This window comes from Enoplosus armatus, chromosome 13, assembly GCF_043641665.1.
Source record: "Enoplosus armatus isolate fEnoArm2 chromosome 13, fEnoArm2.hap1, whole genome shotgun sequence".
In the NCBI taxonomy this organism is placed as follows: domain Eukaryota; kingdom Metazoa; phylum Chordata; class Actinopteri; order Centrarchiformes; family Enoplosidae; genus Enoplosus; species Enoplosus armatus.
The window spans coordinates 12,052,134-12,070,452 of NC_092192.1; the positions used below are offsets into that span (position 1 = coordinate 12,052,134).

At 40.4% G+C, this 18,319-nt stretch overlaps 1 protein-coding gene across 1 annotated transcript in view; it reads left to right on the plus strand.

Annotated features, from left to right (window-relative positions):
- The window catches only part of frem2a (FRAS1 related extracellular matrix 2a), a 54,013-nt gene that overhangs the window by 6,297 nt on the left and 29,397 nt on the right, over positions 1 to 18,319 (plus strand). The window contains exons 3-4 of the mRNA XM_070917238.1: positions 1,819 to 1,908; positions 14,224 to 14,370. Coding sequence (XP_070773339.1) covers positions 1,819 to 1,908; positions 14,224 to 14,370 — 237 coding nt within the window. The remainder of the gene's footprint in view (positions 1 to 1,818; positions 1,909 to 14,223; positions 14,371 to 18,319) is intronic.

Sequence of the window (18,319 nt, forward strand, 5' to 3'; positions counted from 1 at the left end):
ATAATGCAGATAGAATCAAGACAACAATGCCACTGATTGAGGTTTAAAGCAATGCAATCAATGCAGTGTTTCATATCGTGCTGAGGCAATTATACGAACAAGGAAGAAAATTCACCTGCTCGTGCCACAGCCTGGCATCAGCACAAACAGCGGCTGAGAACACAGAGTGAAAAAGAGCCCTTCAATCTGTAGGAGACGGACACTTCTGACAACCACTGAACGGCTGCAGCCTTTGAAAAACAAAAAAAAGGGCACAGATGAGGGGCAGAAGAGGGGGCAGAGAGAGCAAGTAAAGTGGAAGAGTGCAAAGCAGGCAGGAGAAAAGGGGGGAAAGGGGGGAGGTGTAGGTGGCATGAGAGAAATAAAGAATGAGGGAAGGGGCGTGAGAGAGTGAGAGAGAGCAAACAGGCTCGTCAGAAGAATCAGTCAGGTGAAAGAGACAATCCCTCGCTCTTTATTTACTCATCCTATTTCCAGGGCACATCCCATGAGGCGTTCTCTTTAAATATTTGATGAAAATTGTGCCCCTGGTTCACAGTGTTGACTTTGTATTTGCAAGGTCCTCGGGTTCAAGGCTGCGTCCCAACACTCCAGAGAACGTCCTTTTCTTTGCCGCCTCTCCTGTACGATCAGATCGATACTCACTTATGTGAAAAGATGAACGCTAATCTGAAAGAGCAGCAGCACAAAATCATCACAGAAAGTATAAATGTAAAATGGTTATACATTATTTTGCCAGTGTCTCCGTGTTAGAAGGGAAGAAGGAGAGGCGGCAATGACAGGAAGCCACCTAAGAGGTTTAAGACGCGTCCCAGCCAGGAGTCAGGGGTTTATACTTTTATGAACCTCCTTCCTCTGACATCTATTATTGAAGGAGGTGGTTCGCTAGGGCCAAGCCCTTTCTCCGTCTTGATGATTTTTCTGCACTGTAATAGACGTTTCTGGAGAATGGTGGAAAAAAATTCAGGCAGAGCCCTGTAATTCAGGGAAGTCAGGAAAACAGCTGTGGAAGTGTTGGTGCCCGCCGCAATCCTGTTTTTAACATTCTTACCCTCGTCTGTCATTAAAAGATCCACTGTCACCTGGTTCTCAGGGCTGTTGACACAGACAGTTGGCAGGTTCAAGATTTAAGCGCTTTCTGTTGGTTTAGCTCGGATTTGAGGTTGTGGTCCTGGATTACGGAGACATGACTTTCAGAATGCTTTCTCTGGTAGAAAATTGTTCATGCTGAGTGCTGATAAGGAACTGAATCAGTGTGCTACTAGAGACCTGCTGTTACTGTAGCTGATACGCTGCTGAAGCAGGACAGCTTCCATCTTGGAACAATTATTTGACAGAGAGAGCGTTTGAACAAGCCATAAAGCCTTAATACAACTTCAAAGCGTGTTTGAGGCTATTTCTGTAGCCAGCATGAAACTTCACATGAAGGTTTTTTTTTTTATCTTAAAATGCAAATTGTTTCATAAATATATATTTTTAATCTCAGCAAGGGCAAATCTCTGCGATACACAATTTATGATTTAGCCGTCACCTTGCTTTAAGTTGGAGCAAGGTGATTGTTAAAATTTTCATCATGCATCGTCTCACATTGACATGACAGTGTAACTCTTCGGATTAAAATGCAGAGTGGCCTTCATTTGCATTCTGTTATTAATTACATCAAAACATTTGTTGTTGTCATTTTTATTTTTGTTTGTTTTCCTTTGTTGCTTTTAAGTTGACAGGGTTTTAACACATTTGAAAAAGAAACTTTTTTTTTTACAGCCCTGATTTTTATACCTGTTTTATCACAAAACTAAAGTTGCTTTCCTGTTTCAGCTGATATTGATGACCTGAACGTCTGCTATGTGTTACGGAATGAAGAAAACGCTACGTCTGATCTCTTCCATTTCTCCATTGAGGATAACGGTAAGATTTCACCATTTTATTTTTATATTTGCTTTGAGATTTTAGCCACAGAAAGGTCCTGAATGACATTTCGACAAAATGTTGATAGATACAAATTGGCAAAGGTGAAGATCAAACCTGACACTTTTTGGGTATGTTACAGTCTCTCTAACCTTTAGACTCATCTCTTCGGGTGAATCCGTCTCCTCCTCTCTCTGAGTTTCTGCAGTAGTTGTCAGGGTTCAGAAAATCACTCATTACTCATGCAGTAACTCAAAACTCATGACTGTGATGGACCTGCGAGTCAGCTGTCAAGCATCATATTCCAGCTCATAGTGAGTTTAATTTTCTAAATGGTTCCTGGCAGACAGTTCATTTTAGAATATTTTTGATATTTCTGTTGTTTTCGTTCATAATGACTGGGCTAAATTGAAGCCTTTTCTCTGTCAGCTTCAGATTCATGAGGTGGTTGATATTTGCGCTGACTTCATTTGATTCAGGATTTGCCTATAAAGTGATCTGCCATTCAGAGCAGCAGTGCAGCTGTGGGTCAGAATATAAATTTCCTACAAATCTGCGTAGGCCAACAGAGGACCTTTTTCTGTATCTGTATATTACAAATGATGCACTGTCAGATTATTTTACTGGTGAACCCGATTAACGAGATTAACGCACATAATTTTCACAGTTCAACGATTTAATGAGACTGCATGTATAATTTGTGAATATGACTGCAGGATATGTCAAGTAGTATTACTTTATATTCTGTTGGCTGATTTCTCTGTGCTTTTTGGTCAGCATACAAAAGAACAAAATTTGAACATGTAAAATACAAGCTACACAATACATGTTGTAGATCAAAATAAATAAACACTGCCTTGTTCAGTCGAAACTGTGCTTTTATCAGTATTTCAACTGCTTGCCTCTAGAAGGTTAAGACACCTCTTGTACATAGAACAATGAGTGAAATAACATATTGTAATTTTTACGTTTTTAAAATCCAGCTTGAGATGCATTATAACAACATAATACAACGTCCTGATTTATGTACATGAAATGGCCACTTTAAATTCGGTTCATTTCCTTCTATATATCTGCTTGCAATGAGCATGAAATTTTGTGTCCATTTACTGAGGCAGCAGCTAGTTAAGCAATCAAGGACTGGGAGTCTCGCATAGGAAATTTCTGCGAGTGAAGGAGTGCATTTGTCCGAGATCACCAAGCTCTGGAGAGAAATCCAAATGTTGTAATACTGGAACAGAACTAGAGACCATCTTGCGATGGGATCACACCAGCTGCAACACCCGTCAACATGTTGACACTCTGAGCCATGAGTACTCAGTAGTCATTACTACATTATTGGACCACACCCATATACTAGCATACTGGTATACAGTGATCGGCGACTTAAAATGAATGTGGGCCAGGGGCGTAAAGTGGGGGGTCCAATGGCCCCTTCCCTACTTCTTACCCCCCTACTTCCGGCACCCTTGCTTGGACCACACCTATCTTCGAACTCGGCCTTCATTTTGATCTCAACTATGCACCTGTAAAGTTTTGTGACTGCATCTTACATATAAACACCACACACAGACTCACAAGGTGAAAACAATACGCTGTCGTGGCTGGTCATGAAGTAACCACATTTACCACAAGAATTTGTCTGTTCATTTTCCTCTTGTGTGATCAGATATGATGGTACTGTATTAAAGACTGAGCACTCATAGAACAATTGATGTAGAGCCTCGTAAGCCTCCCATCACTGGGTGATTTGAATTTAATGGACTTGGCAGAGAAAGTCTCAGATTCACATTCAGACACTCAGTTTAAAAACAAAATGCTTCTCAGTGAATCACAAGGCTACAAGACTATGTGTCCTCAAGTGATATCATGGGTCACTTTTCAATGTTATTTTGTATGTCAGCAGGGCTGCGTGTATTCTTCAGTTAGAATTGGATAAAACAGTCCTCCTAAGACGATGATTCTCTCCTCCAGTTTAAAACATCACACAAGCAGAAAACCATGTATTGTGCACTTTTTGTCTAAAAACATGAACTAATGGTTTTGTGAATTAGCCTTAGCCCAATTTTCCAGAAGTGTTTTTCCTACTGTGGTGCTAAGGCACTTAGAAGAAAGTGCTAATGCATAGAAGAATAGTTCCTTGATGCACATGAAAGGAGAAACATTGACTAATTGATTGTCCATGCTCGTGTAAAGTTTTTTTTCTTTTGCTCTGCTCTTGGCAACAGTCTGACTCAAATAAAAAAGCCAAGCCTTTTAAAAGAAGTTTATATTATTAATCCATAAATTTATTGGATCCACTTCTTCCCCTCTCAGGAGAGCTGGAGGAATAGTTGGACAACAATATTAAAAAACACACTGTTAACATACTGTTAAAACAACACGTCCTCATGCCTAAACAACACAGCAGCAGGTACAACAAAGTCCGAAGCATCCGTCAGTCACTTCCTTCCCAGAAATCCCCCAAATCAACTCCTCCATGTCTACAAGCCTCTATTTTGCAGGAAGTGAGCATTATGTTCTTGTAACACATTAATGTACATGTAAGCAGGTACACCTATAGTGTGTGTGTATACATATATATAGATGTGTAAAAACAAAGATGTGCGGTGGTACACACTCCACTCACGCAAACAATCCCACACATGCATGCACAGCAGAGCACAGAGGGGTAGCCGTAGGCTAAGGTACAGTCGGGCCTCCAGCACAAAGAGGTGTTTGATATTTAAGAGCCCAGGCAGCATTGTGGGTAATGAGAGCCCTGGGCGTTTGAGCTGGGCAGAGCTCCGAGGCAGCCACTGGTAATTACGTGGCCCTATTATCCTAGGCTCATCTTCAGGGGAAGAATGGCAGGAAGCCCCCTCTGTCTCAGGTTAAGACCAGCGGGGATCACTATAGTTAACTGTAATTGGCTGGAACACGGCTCGTTTCCCAGGCTTCTCTTTGGCAATGGGATGTTCAGGTAGTCATAATGGAGCAGCAGAAAACAACACAAATTACAAGACAATCTGAGAACAAGGAAAACAAAAAACTAACAAAGAAAAGCATCAAATCCTCAAATTTGAGAAGCTGTAACTGGAGAAAGTTGTTTTTATTTTTGTTTGAAAAACTGCTGAAACAATCCATCGGTTATGACAATAGTTGCAGATTAATAGTTTCAGTTCTACTTAAAAGTTCGGTTCATTGAACTTCCAAAACCACACATTTTCTCTTTTAACTCTAGTGGTGCAGATAGTTGGTTTTATTTGTCTCTAAGATCTCTGCCACTGACATAATACAATGTAGGTTATTGGAATTTATTTTGTCACAGCACTAAAAACGTGCATTTAAAAAGACTCAACAGCAACATATCTATCCATAAGCAATGTTGCGATTACTCAGGATAACCCACAAATCTCACTGTCGATAGTTTTCATTGGAACAACTTTCTTCCACAGACACAGTCCCTATAGAAATTGTTGACAGCGAGATCTGTGGATTATCCAGAGGAACCGGAACATTGTGTCTGGAAAGAGATGTTGATGATGAATTTTTTAGATGCAATGTGTCATTGCTGTTAGTGCCACAAAAAAAATATCCATTCACCTCTGTTGTAGTTGGGTAGCAGCGGAAATCTCGGAGACGGATATTTCAAAACCTGGGCAAAAAAAACCCCAAAGCTCTCTGCATGGCTAAATACCACTGAGGGGAAGTGAGAAAACAAGGTTTTTTGTGTGTGGTATGGGTGAATTTGCATGTTTTATCTGAAATGACAATAACCGCGCTGCTTAGAAATACAATATATCATAGAAATGATTTGTCATTTTCATGTAGTTACAATGCAAGAGATGCTTTATACATTCACACACAGAAAGATCTTTTCTGAGAAGGAGACGAGCGTTTTTTCCTCTCAACCTCTCTTCTCATCCCGTCTTTTTTTCCCTGTATGTTTCTCCTCCCACTGCAAATGTTATTGATTGTTGCAATTGAATCATTTCATCCTTCCTCACCTCTCCTTGCTCATGAGCAGCCCAGACACACCACTGCTTTATCTAGAGTTACAACAGCAATGTATTCCCATTTCATCCACGTTTCACTACACATAAAACACATTACATGGATTTTTTGGTCTTCTCAAATATCTCTTGAATATAACAAAATACGTCTTTTCCCCTGTAAGTGTTAGAAGACTAATTATCACGACAGACTATTCTGTGAGGGCACCAGTTCTTTATCATCAGTCTTGTTTGTGCATGATGTGTGATTGGGTGTGGATCTGTGATGCCACTGTGACTTTCTTCTCCTTTCTTCAAAAGGCCTTTTTTTCATAAAAGAATTGCCAACCCTTCAGATGAAGTGACCTCCTTGTGTTGCCCTCTTCTCTGTTAAATGAGAAGCGTAGCAAATTATTTATGTACACATAGACTTTCCTTCTAATGGATGAAAGAAATCAGTCCGAGAAAAAGAAATTAATGAGTCAATTTTAAACTGCTTCTTTTTAACTCTCTAACTCAATCGCAGAATGACTCACAGAGTGTGATTATGTCTTGGCTCAGAAAGTGAAGTCGTCCATGAACACACTGAATGTAAATGGGATAATCCAGTTTTAGGGGTCTGGATTTCCTGGAATTTCTGGAATTGAAGAAGCTGTCTTTAATTTCGTCCCAAAGTTGAAACACACTCGTCGTGCCATAACTTTCCCCAATCCTCTTTTAAAATATCTCACCTGCTTTGAAAGATTAGATGTGAAAGAACCTAAAACACAAACAATTACAGGCTTAAATTGGCTGTCACCTAGCCACAAATGGAGCAGGTTAATCCTTTGACCTTTTTTGTTGTTGTTGTTGTTGTTGTTGTTGTTGTTAACCTATCCAACGAGGTTTACTGATCACTGCAGAATTGCAAAGTAAAACATCAACATGCAGCGCAGACTGACACACACACACACACACACACACACACACACACACACATACACACACAGGCACACACGCACACACTAACATGTCCCTTGGCTTTAGGAGAGGATTCTCTTTATCTGTCTGCATTCAGGAATTTACTGTCACTCACTTCTCCCAGGGCCCAACTCCTATCTTTATCCTCTTCATCTCTCCCTTCTCACACTGTCAGTTTTAGATGTTGTTGGATGTGTTTTATTCATTTCCCATTCTTTTACTCCGCTCAGCATCCATGTTCATTATATATTTCGTTCTTTAGTGTTATTTTTGTCTGTCTCGCCGCCTATCAGTGTCCTCTTTTCCTCTCAAGGTGCAGTCGTAATGTGTTGCCCTACTGTCTTGCCGAGTTTAATCTCAAAGTATACTGTGGTTTATTGTGCCGACTCTTCGACACCAGGATTTGGTTTTACTGTCACACCCTCGCTGTCTGTCCCCGCCTGCCGTGTTTGTCAGCGTTGGTGCTGATGGATCTCTCTGTTGTCGGATTACAGCACATTCTGCAGTTGCAAATGTCGCTCGCAATGATCTGCATCTCATTAGGGGCATTGAGATGACAGAGTGAGACTTATTGAGAGACGTGAAGGGATTTTTCATCACGCTAATCATCTTTGATTCTGTATTTCTCTATGCTTGACAGTCGATGCTCGACATGTAAACACACCAGCATGACCAAACACTCTCTAATCTCAAGAATAAACAAAAAACGGAATCTTTTCAACATTTATTTTGCCACTGAAATGTTGTGATTTACATTTTTGACGATATAAATACATTGCTCCCAATTATCGGCATTGGATTTTCTCTTTTCTCGCTTTTTCTTTTTATCATACAGAAACTTTACTCTTTTTTTTATCTTAGCAGTTAGTTTTCTTCATCTAGGTTTCACCCTGTCCTTCCTCCGTCTTATAAAGCGTGTCATTATCTTTATATAAGATAAAACTGTAGTAAAGTGACAATTCCAGCTCACATAAAATCTGTTTTACTGTCTTTGCATCTCATCCTTACCATCTCTGTTCCCTGCTATTTCATTTTTAGTGGATCTTAATTTATATTTAAATCATATAAGCACTGCAATGTGAGCACTGCAAGTGATATTTTATTGTAAAGTGATATATCAACTCTGTTCACATTGCAATATAATCGTACACAACACTGGGGAGCCATTGTGAGCTCTGCTTTATTATTTGTATTTTGAAACCTTCTAATAAAAACCATACATCTTAAAGTAAACATTAGGAAAGCCACTGAAGTAAAAATGAACGTTTTCTGGCAAAATGAAAATTTTGTTTTAAGGAGATCTTGGAGGGAAATGAGAGCAGGGGGAAAAAGTGGGAAGTAAAAACCAGAGATTTCAGTAGCTAGTTTATCATCTGTGCTCCGACACAGTTTGCTCTCAGGAGTGCCAGTAACCGTCCTGAGATACATTAAACTCATCCCTCTGTTAAATATTATATTGGTGGCATGGGGAGACTTGTTCTGGAGTTCTGCCTCTGTGATGAGCAGGAGAACAATTGCTTTTAGGTGTTATTATTCATCTGACATGCAGGCGCTTAAACACAGATACAGACGTATATACACACACGCCCAACTGTACAACTGCAGACACACACACCACCAGGAAGCCACCATTTCTTTGTCCTCAAGCCTTCTCCCTTTAAGCTATGCCCAGGGTCGTACACAGCTGTCTTTGTAGACATCAGTGAAAAACCTCATGGTTATTAAGTGTATCACAAGAACTTCAAAGGAGTTTGGATTCTTTGCCCCAAATGTCAGTTTCTTCTGGTTTCATGTGCATGGTCGCTTAAGGTGTTTCTGCTGCACAGTCATGCCTGATGGCTGTTGAATTTAGGGAGGAAACGTTATTCTGTCGCACGCAACTTTCATCTCCTTAGGATGGGACGGGGGGGTGACGTATGTGCCCTTCACTTCCTCTGTTGCCCACAGGCACACACGCACAATCACATATACAGTATATAATACTCCCTGATATAGACAGCAGCACCAGATTCATCCTTGCATTTGGTTTGACATCCTGTGAAGTGACTGATCAAGCGACTCATGACTAGTGGAAATAATTACACACACACGTAAAGCGACAGTGCAGACAGTCAAAGTGTACTCCATCCTGGTAAATTAACAACAAAAAAACCTCACACACATTCTCAAGTTGAGCAGCATTTTAAATACTTGTGTAATACTTGCCCAGGGCCATGAATTCCTGGTCAGCCTACTGATATCTCCACCCCTCAGGAGTTATCCACTATCATGCCGATTGCCTTGGGCGAAGTGTATCTGTGGTGGGATACACACTGACAATACACACAACACACACAGACACTGGATTAAGGTACTAAAAGACCTGTAAAATGACTTCCTTTCAGTCTGATATACAGTATGCATGGCCACACACACACACACACACACACACACACACACACACACAGACACACACACACACACACTCCTTGTATTGTAGAAGAGCAGCTGAGTGCAGAACCCATCACAATCTGTGTGATCCTTTTTACCACTAGTTGCACACATGCAAAGCCTCCCAATGTTAGTACAGTGACTGTCACACATCTGTCAGGACACACTAAACGGCATTGAAACATCCTGAAGGGGAGTGAGATATTTGTATTTTGTCAACCATCAAAATGTTTGTAGAGGGGCACTTCTGTCAGATGGATGGTGCGTGGGCTCCTATTACTACTGAAATATTACTGGTAGTCTAGTAGTAGTAGTATTTTAGCGGAAAGAGTGTTGCAGCGCTTCACATGCTACGCACTTTGTAAAAAGGAACATGATGCCAACTGGATAAATAGCAGATTTAGCGATTACTTCCTAGTCCAGTGTTCACTTTCCGTGATGACAGAGATCTTTGGGTTTGTTGGTTGCATATAGCTGTTTGGTTGCCAGTTGCACTGGGAGTTGGGGACTCGTATACAAAGGAGTACAGAAGGCAGATGGAGACGTAACAGTGAGGGAAGGGCCACACTGCCAGCAGCAGAATAGAGCAGCAGACGGCATCGTCTTGCTGTGAAAAATTTCCTTTGATTTTGGGTGTGAAGTCTCAGACATGCAGACACACACACACACACACACACACACACACAGCTGAAACTCAAAAAGTCATGCAAGCTCTGATTTGACTGAAGCTAAAAGCTTAATCTCACATTTGTTTTGAATGTAAAAAGTCAGTAAAAATGCCTAGTGGTCGCCATTGACAGAATGTATTATGTCAATTTCAGTCTGAGTTCTTTAATGAAATTAATTGTGTGGCTCTGTGACATGCAAGGGTGTAACATGGAAAAGTGCTGGGGGCACAATAAACCGGGGTTCTGGGTTAGGTGGTTCCTCCCCATGAAAAAAAAGAATATGAATACCTTTTCGTGCATTTCTACATGCTTTTATCATATTCCAAGCTACATTAAAAGCAACACATTTTGATAAAGATGGCTATCACACAATCATTGTGGCATAAAAGTGGTAAATAAAAGAAATAATGAATCAAAATATGTCACACACTGTCTATAGTTTTATCAAGATCACTGTAAATTAATGTGTTAGCTTTTGTTTAGTCCAGTATCTAGTACTTTATTATGAGGAGTACACTATGATTATACCCTCTCACTGTAACTCAAATTGCATGCCTTTTTCACTCCTTTATAAAACTAAAAAACATTGTGTAGCTACCATCTCATTTGTCTTTAATTGAATGGCTTTTATAGGACGATAAGCCTGCTTACCTTTATGTATCCATACCTAACTTTTACATTTTAAGATTAATCAATGACCGAGATCAATTCATCAAACTTGCTGTTGTTGGCGATGTTGTTGTTTAAATTTTTCTGTCGTAAAACTCTACCAGTAACATTACCACTCGAGTCACAAACTGTCTGCGACTCACAGCACAAGAGTGGGTCCACTTGACTATCCCGGTGTACACTGGTGTCGCATCAGCTGGGCGGAGTTTGCCATCAAATTGATGTAAAATAAGCACATCGGTGACACGCTGGAGTGCTACCACAGCGTTTTGCTGGATTAAAAAAAGGGGGATGGGACCAAAATCGTATTTGAAAAAGGCCATGTCCCCCGTGTCCCTAGTGGATGTTACGCCCAAGGAGACATGTAACATACAGAATGAAATAGGTTTAAACATATTGTGTAAAACATCAAGTGGTCACTCTTCACTTAGTGACATACAGTAACCTACAATCACAGCAGAGCTACAAATCTAGAGAATACAAATAATGGGAATTTGGTTGGTTGGTGAAATAACGCTGGTTATCGCTACATGCTAAGAAAAGCCTAAAGTGGTACTTGCTTATACAGTATGAGTACCATAATGAAAACAAATAAAATACTGTCAAACTTTGTAACACTTTGTTTTTGTTTTAATCTACGAGGCACCCACTATTTGTCTTTCTAGTTTTCTAGACTCGAAAAGAACTTGCATGGCATGCAAGTCATATGACTTTACTGAAGTCAGAATCAGATCAAGAATTTGATAACAGATTCTACTTTACAAAATCACTCCACTTCGACTTTAACACTAACTCTCTTGACTTAACATAGCCTCAAGTTTTATGACTTGAAAGACTCGATCCTCTCCCTAAGCCCGAAGTGTGAGAATCTTGGTTGGTGCTCAGCAGCATGTTCAGAAACAGAGCAGATATTCGGGACTATGTGAAGGTTGGTAGCACTTGTTGTGATGTGCTTTTGAATAAATGATTGTACCTTCATGAAAGGTTTCTTTTAGGGGTCAAGGATCTACATATGTTTAGAAAGAGAAGGTTGGAGAGAAAAGAGAGACATGGGTTACTATGGGATCTGAGCTACTCTTTGTCTGAAAAAAATGTAATTAAAGGAATAATTTAATTATGAATTAGGAATTGGTAATAGAAGTGGCACTTCCTTTGTTTTGATTTTAAAACTGCCTTCATCTTATTTGATCTGTAATTGCACTGCAGCGTTTAGTTTTGATTGTACACCAAAGTGTCTCTGTCAAGACTACCCTGGAGGACATTTTGAAAAGTTACATCAAACAGTTTTCCCCCCTAAAGAAACTGAAAGAGATTATTTACTTAAAAAAAATGTTATGGCCTAAGTTTTAGCACACAATTGCCGTCATCCAGCAGGCAAGCAGCAACATTAGCTTTCATTTAGTGTCGTGTTTCTGGCCACCTGAGGAATAATCCAATATTCACTTTCGTCATAAGGCTTTGGTTAGGTCTCCTCTAACATCTGAGAAATATGTTTAGCTTGCTTGTTGTTCAAATTTGTTCACACTTTGGGTCGCAAGCTTAGTACGAGCATCATACAGACCAGGTTACATGCCTCTTAATTTTAACTCTTTGTGATCATAAAACTTCTCTTCTGACTCGACAGCTGTCAGTGATTATTTCGTAAAAGGAGATCCTACATCACAAGCCAGCATCAAAACTGTTGCATCAAAGTTTTTTTCTCTGCAGATTTCTCAGAGTGTCCTGATCCTTGAAATCTTCTGCACAGAAACCGTGATCCCTAATTGGTCAAAAAAAAAAAAACCTTTGTGGTGAGTTTTTGTTAAGAAAGCCTTTGAAAGAGGCTGTAAAGTGAATTTAGCTCTATTGAGGATGATTTCAAAGCTGTTTTTTTGGTATGGTCAGCACATATGAGAGGTCTTTTATCCTTCTGAAAGGCTGGAGGAATGAGACAGTCTGAAGCCCACTGATTCAGATCCCCATTCTCTGTGCACAGCCCATCACCTTCAATGGGAGGTCACACAGAAGGACTGGGTACACACACACACACACACACAAACATGCACGCACAAACACAAACACAAACACACGCACACACTGGGATTTCAAACAGCTTATGCTGTATTTACTACCAGGGAGCTAGGAAGAAAGTCAAGGTTGCAGTGAAGTTGGAATTGCAGACTTGTGCGTGTTTGTGTGGGTGAATGTGTGCGATTTTGTACTTGCACTCGCTAAATGAAGCTTGAACTTGGCCTACAGGCTTTTTGGAGGATACATGAGCTCTGATTATATTAGCTGTCTGCTCACCTCGGCATGTTGTAGCTATGTCTGCCAAGCAAGAAGTGCTGAACTTTTCACCTCTGCTGCTTTTTAGCACCACGTTGGCATGCAATGTTAGAGAGAGCTGAACCTGCAGGTGTACTTAGTTGTGGAGGTGGAGGGTATCATCTCCACTCTTTGTGATACTATTTAAGATATTTTATTAATTGTGATAGGGAAATACTCTTATTTTATCTGTTATTAGAGTTCAGGCTTACCGAGGAGCACCACCTGTTTTTGCACGAGGACGTTTGAACAACAACGCTGCCCTACTGCCATTTATGACCTCCCTGATGATGGAGGTGAAGTGCTATGCTACGTGTGCTTTTTACAGCCTTTCTGCTCCAGCATTTAAGAGGCATAAATGACTTGAAAGAACAAACAGCTTTGAAATAGTTCTCAATAGAGCTGAGTGAGATTTCCTTTCCGACAGCTTACACATAACGTTTGCACAAACAGAGCAGTCCTTCACCACCGCAGCATTTCCCTCTGCCACCAAAACACACACACACACAGACATTTAGCACTCACATCAGTACACAAAAGCAGAAAAAAAGCTCCCTCGTCCACCTCTTTTATTTCAGTTTTACAATGTTCTCTCATAATTTCCTTTCATTATCGCAGAACTCAATCCTTTTCCCCTGCAGGTGGGATGGACAAAGCAGCATCCTTCCTGTCGGCTTGTTGAAGTGGCAGCTATTGAGTAGTTCTATTAGCCTACCACTAACAAGACCCATTCACTCTGCAAACCCTCCCTTAATAACGCTGATTGGCTTGCACGCTCAAATCCTTAGGATGATGTGTTATTTTTACACAAGCAATAAGAAAAGTAAATACAGTTTGACAAAGGAAATTTTGAATTTCATTATAGAGTGCATGAAAAGATTGACTGTTAGATGTAGCAAAGTATTGTGCAGTTTAATTTATTTTATGAATCTGTAAATATTCCACAGCAGATGTCTTGCGAACATTTGGACTGCACATTGAAAATAATTAAAACACTTTTTCTTCATTACAGTTTTACAGTAATTGCCCCCTTGGGTCACAGAAATTCCCCTCAAAGTTTGCTTTCCAGTTTTTATAAAATATTGAGCATTTGGTAGTTAAATCAGAGAAATGAATAGGCACAGACCCACCCCACTGCATACAGTATTTCCACAGAGATCTTACATAATAAACTGTATGTTGACACACTTGCAGAGTTATTTTAAGAAGCAACACAGTCAGTCTATTCAGGTAGGTAAAAAAAGGGGATGAAAAACATGTTTACAGTCAGGCGTAACAAAATGTATTATGTGCTTGTGTATTTTGTCCAGGTGGGAACAAGCTCAAGGGACAGCAGTTCCGTCTGGACTGGGCCTGGATCTCTCTGGAGAAAGAGTACTACGTGGTGGACGAGGAGGATGAGTTCCTGGAGGTGGTGCTCAGGCGGAGAGGCTACCTGGGAGAGACCTCCTTCATTGGTTAGTCTGATTGTCTCCCTGTCTCTCTTCTTTCTGATCCAAGAGGACATGCTTTGTGCTTTTAGTCACGCTAGCAGGGTAGCTCTAGGGATGGCAATGTCGGCCTGTCAATCGGTGGATCGGTCCACCACTTTGGTACGGACTGAAATATCACAACAGCTGCCGGATGGATTGCCACAACATTTGGTGCAGACATTCACGGTCCCCAGACAATAAATCCTAAATACTTTGGTGATCCCCTGACTTTCCTCTAGCGCCATCTATTGGATGGATTGCCATGAAATTTGCTAAACACACTCATGTCCCCCTCAAGATGAATTTAGTGATGACCTGACTTTTAATCTAGCACCATCTTCAGGTCAAAATTTTAATTTGTCCAAATTGATGACACTCCCATCATCCTCAGCTGTACTGTCAGTTGTACATTTTAGCATGCTAACACGCTAAATGAAAATGGAGCCTCTTAGTCTTGTTTCTGTCTGTCAGATTGACAATCTCTTACTGTCTCCTTTTCTGTAGCATTAATTTGAACTTTCATTGTTTTACAATACTGTCAGGTTTTTGTTAGTTCTGCATTCTTCTTTCTGTGTAACAAGCATAAAAGAAAAGGAGCACAAAAAATAAAGTCAAAATGCTAGGGAATTCAGGTAATAACACACGACCTGAACCTTATTTTTCTACTTTTTTGCTGGTATGATGGTTGGTAGTATACACAATTTTGTCATTTTCTTCACTGCAGAGCTTTTTGTGCCTCCTATTCACTTGGAGTGCTGCTCTCCAATATACATACACAGACCCAACATAATCTCTGAAAGTTGAAAAAAAAAAGCAATTGCAACATTTCCTTTCAACACACACTATAAACAGATTTATCCTCTAAGCCAAAGTAATTTTGTGTGGCCTTGAGCCATTTTATAGTGTGCAAAAATAGTTTTTTGTTATGAGCTTGAGGAGGCTAGATGAGATAGCTATAAGGTCAGTGTGGTGTCCTTTGCAGAGATATAACTCTTTATTTACTAGCACATGCAGGAAAATAATGTCAAGGAAAGTATTTTTGCTACAAGACTGCTTGTGAAGCAACTCGCCATAATCCATGATGTTCAAAGTTCAGCTTTATTCGTCCCATCGAGGACATGGAATCGGCATCAACACAAGTACACGTCAAAAAGAAAATACAAATGCATTGCACTGACCAGGTGGATACAACAAAATCCACAAAGACTAGGAGCATAAATACTGGTGAGATTACTGAGGTTAGATCAAGTCACTGATGAAATAACATCATTGACACCATTAGCGCCACAATTAACAGAATTGTCACCCCGTCATCTCCTTGTCTCTGAGTAAAGCGAAGCTGTAAACATGGATGAATGTTGATCTGTTTATATCTGGTTGACTTGGAGGTTCCTCAGGGCTCTGACACGCAGTGTACGGTCAATCGTCGCCTTACAGTTTGACTGGCACCTGTTGGCTCTTTTAAGTGCCCGTTTGAGGTTGGCTAGTCATTGGCTGTTGTCTCTACAGCTGTGTTTTGCAGTGTGTAGTAAAACTTTGACAGTAGATGGGAAGCAAAGCGAGCCAACGTGTCGGTTCATCTTTGTCAAGTTGTTTTGTGTAGGTGGGTTTGGGACATGCTGTAGACTTTGTGAAACATGGCCATCAAAGTCTTGTTCACGGGAAATTTTGTCAATTTTCTGAGAAGATACAAAGCTGCTGTTACATTTTGTCCCAAATAAGACCTGTTTTGCTCTTGAAATGCTCTTATCCACAATCTGAGGTGGTTGTTCACCTTCCTGAGGTTGTGGATAAGTGGCTACTCTTAAACTTTTAGCCACATTAGGCTGTAAAATGTCTCATCACAGCAGTTGACAGTGACACAAGGAACATTACGCCTCTGTCTAGACGACTGACAATAAGTGAATCATCAGCGAACTTAGAAATATAGAGAACATCGTGCCAGCTGCAGCACTCGTTAGTGTACAAAACACAGAGTGGGCAGAGAACACACTGTTGGCTCTTTACTGCTCAAATCTCAAATCTATCCAGGTACACAAACATCATCGCCAGAGTTTTTAACAAGCTTTTTGACCAGCAGATGGAGGTGATTTTCTGTTGGAAACAACAGCACGGCATGTTTATGTGCTTATGTCTGAGCGTTTTGTGCAGGTTCGAAGGTTAAAAGGATGATGTTGATTTTGTCCCCGAACGCTCCTCCCATCCCTACTGTGTCGTGCTTCAGCTCGTTCGCTCTGGGAGAAGCAGCAGCTGTAAGCAGCTTTTACTCTTTTCTCCTCTCATCATCATTCTGATCCCTGTTAATCGTTGGGTCAGGTGTTAGCTTCACAGTGAAGCAGTTTGTGTAAGCTTTAAGACTTATCTACCTGTGTGTGTGTGTGTGTGTGTGTGCGCGCGCTGATGTCTGTGTATGTGATTCCTCTCGGGAAGGTTTGGAGTGTATCTCTTGGGCACACATGAAAGCTCGCGTTCTGACTCTCATCTCTTTGCACAGTTGGTGTGTGAGCACCTGGTTATCTCTGACCACACACACAACACGTATACACACACGTTTGCTTTCAAGCCCTCTCTTTGAATGAACGTCTAACGTGGTATGTCGACAAGGTGCTGAAATGCATCAATGTGAAAGTAGTGCTTTCACGTTAGGCCGACGTAGCCACAACATGAGCTTAGACAATTTAATGCATAAGTGCATGGTTTGAAGGAAGGTTAAAGAGAAGGAATATTTACTTGCAACTTTAAGAAAAAAACATTATCTTACTCCACAGCACCAAAGCTAAGTCACTTTGACGACAATATTTTGTCTCATAAGCCAATTCAAATGTATATGTATGCTTTCACGTCCGTTTTTCTATATACCCGTATGTCCAGTGTGGATTTGTTCAGGTACTGATGATGAAATATGATCTAGTTTAGGACAACACAGAATGAAAAACAGAAACTGATCAAAGTCTAATAACTTTCATGGATTTCAATTTGCTGGGCTGGTGAACAGAAGAATGGAGCCAATGAACCAATAACAGAGTGGCGACATGCTCGAGGTGGACAAAATGGCACGAACACCACGCAATGTAATACAATACAATACAATACCGTCACAGTAATGGTACCTTTGATTGATGTTTTGTGTCAATTGAACTCATTTTACGGTTGCACGTACTTTGTGTCGCTGTTCAGCAAATATCTCATTAGGAGTCAGTGCTGTTGAGGCTCTACCTGTGTTCCTCTGTGCTCATTCAGCTTTCATGTGTTTGGCTCAAGCCTGAATGATTTTTTTGAGAGTTTCCTTCTTGCCACAGTCTCCAGTGTGCTTAAAGGATGCACTTGACTGGCTATTACAGGTTGGTCAAAGGGACTGGTAAGCTATTAAAGCTGACACATACTGCTGATAGTACTCAAGTTGAAATATGACTCAATTGTGTCATTGCCTTCTTTAATTTTGATTTACAGCGGATGGACAAAACAACAGGAACACATTTTGAGACAGGATGTTAACTTTTGAGAGCAGAATCAAAGCTACAAAGGCAACTTCAAAACTCTCAAAATTGTTTTGGGGACAGAAAATAGTTGAACAATCATAAACGTTGACAAAGTAATCACATATAATATTTGGTTTCAAATCCTTGTTTTGGGAGTTTTCTGTCTTCAGCAGTGAAATACATCATCAGTCGGATTGAGGTTAGTTGACTGGTGCGTACACTATTTTACCTCCTTGGCTGACGTTTGGTCGATAAAATGTCAGAAAAATGCACATCACAATTTGATGACATGATTCAGTTGCTTGTTTTGTCTTGCCAACAGGACATATAAAATCCAAACATATTCAATTTACAATGATATGAACAGATAATCAGCAAATCCTCACATTTGAAAAGCTGCAACCAGCAAATGTTTGGAATTTTTGCTTAAAAAATCTAAATTGTTGCCAATTAAT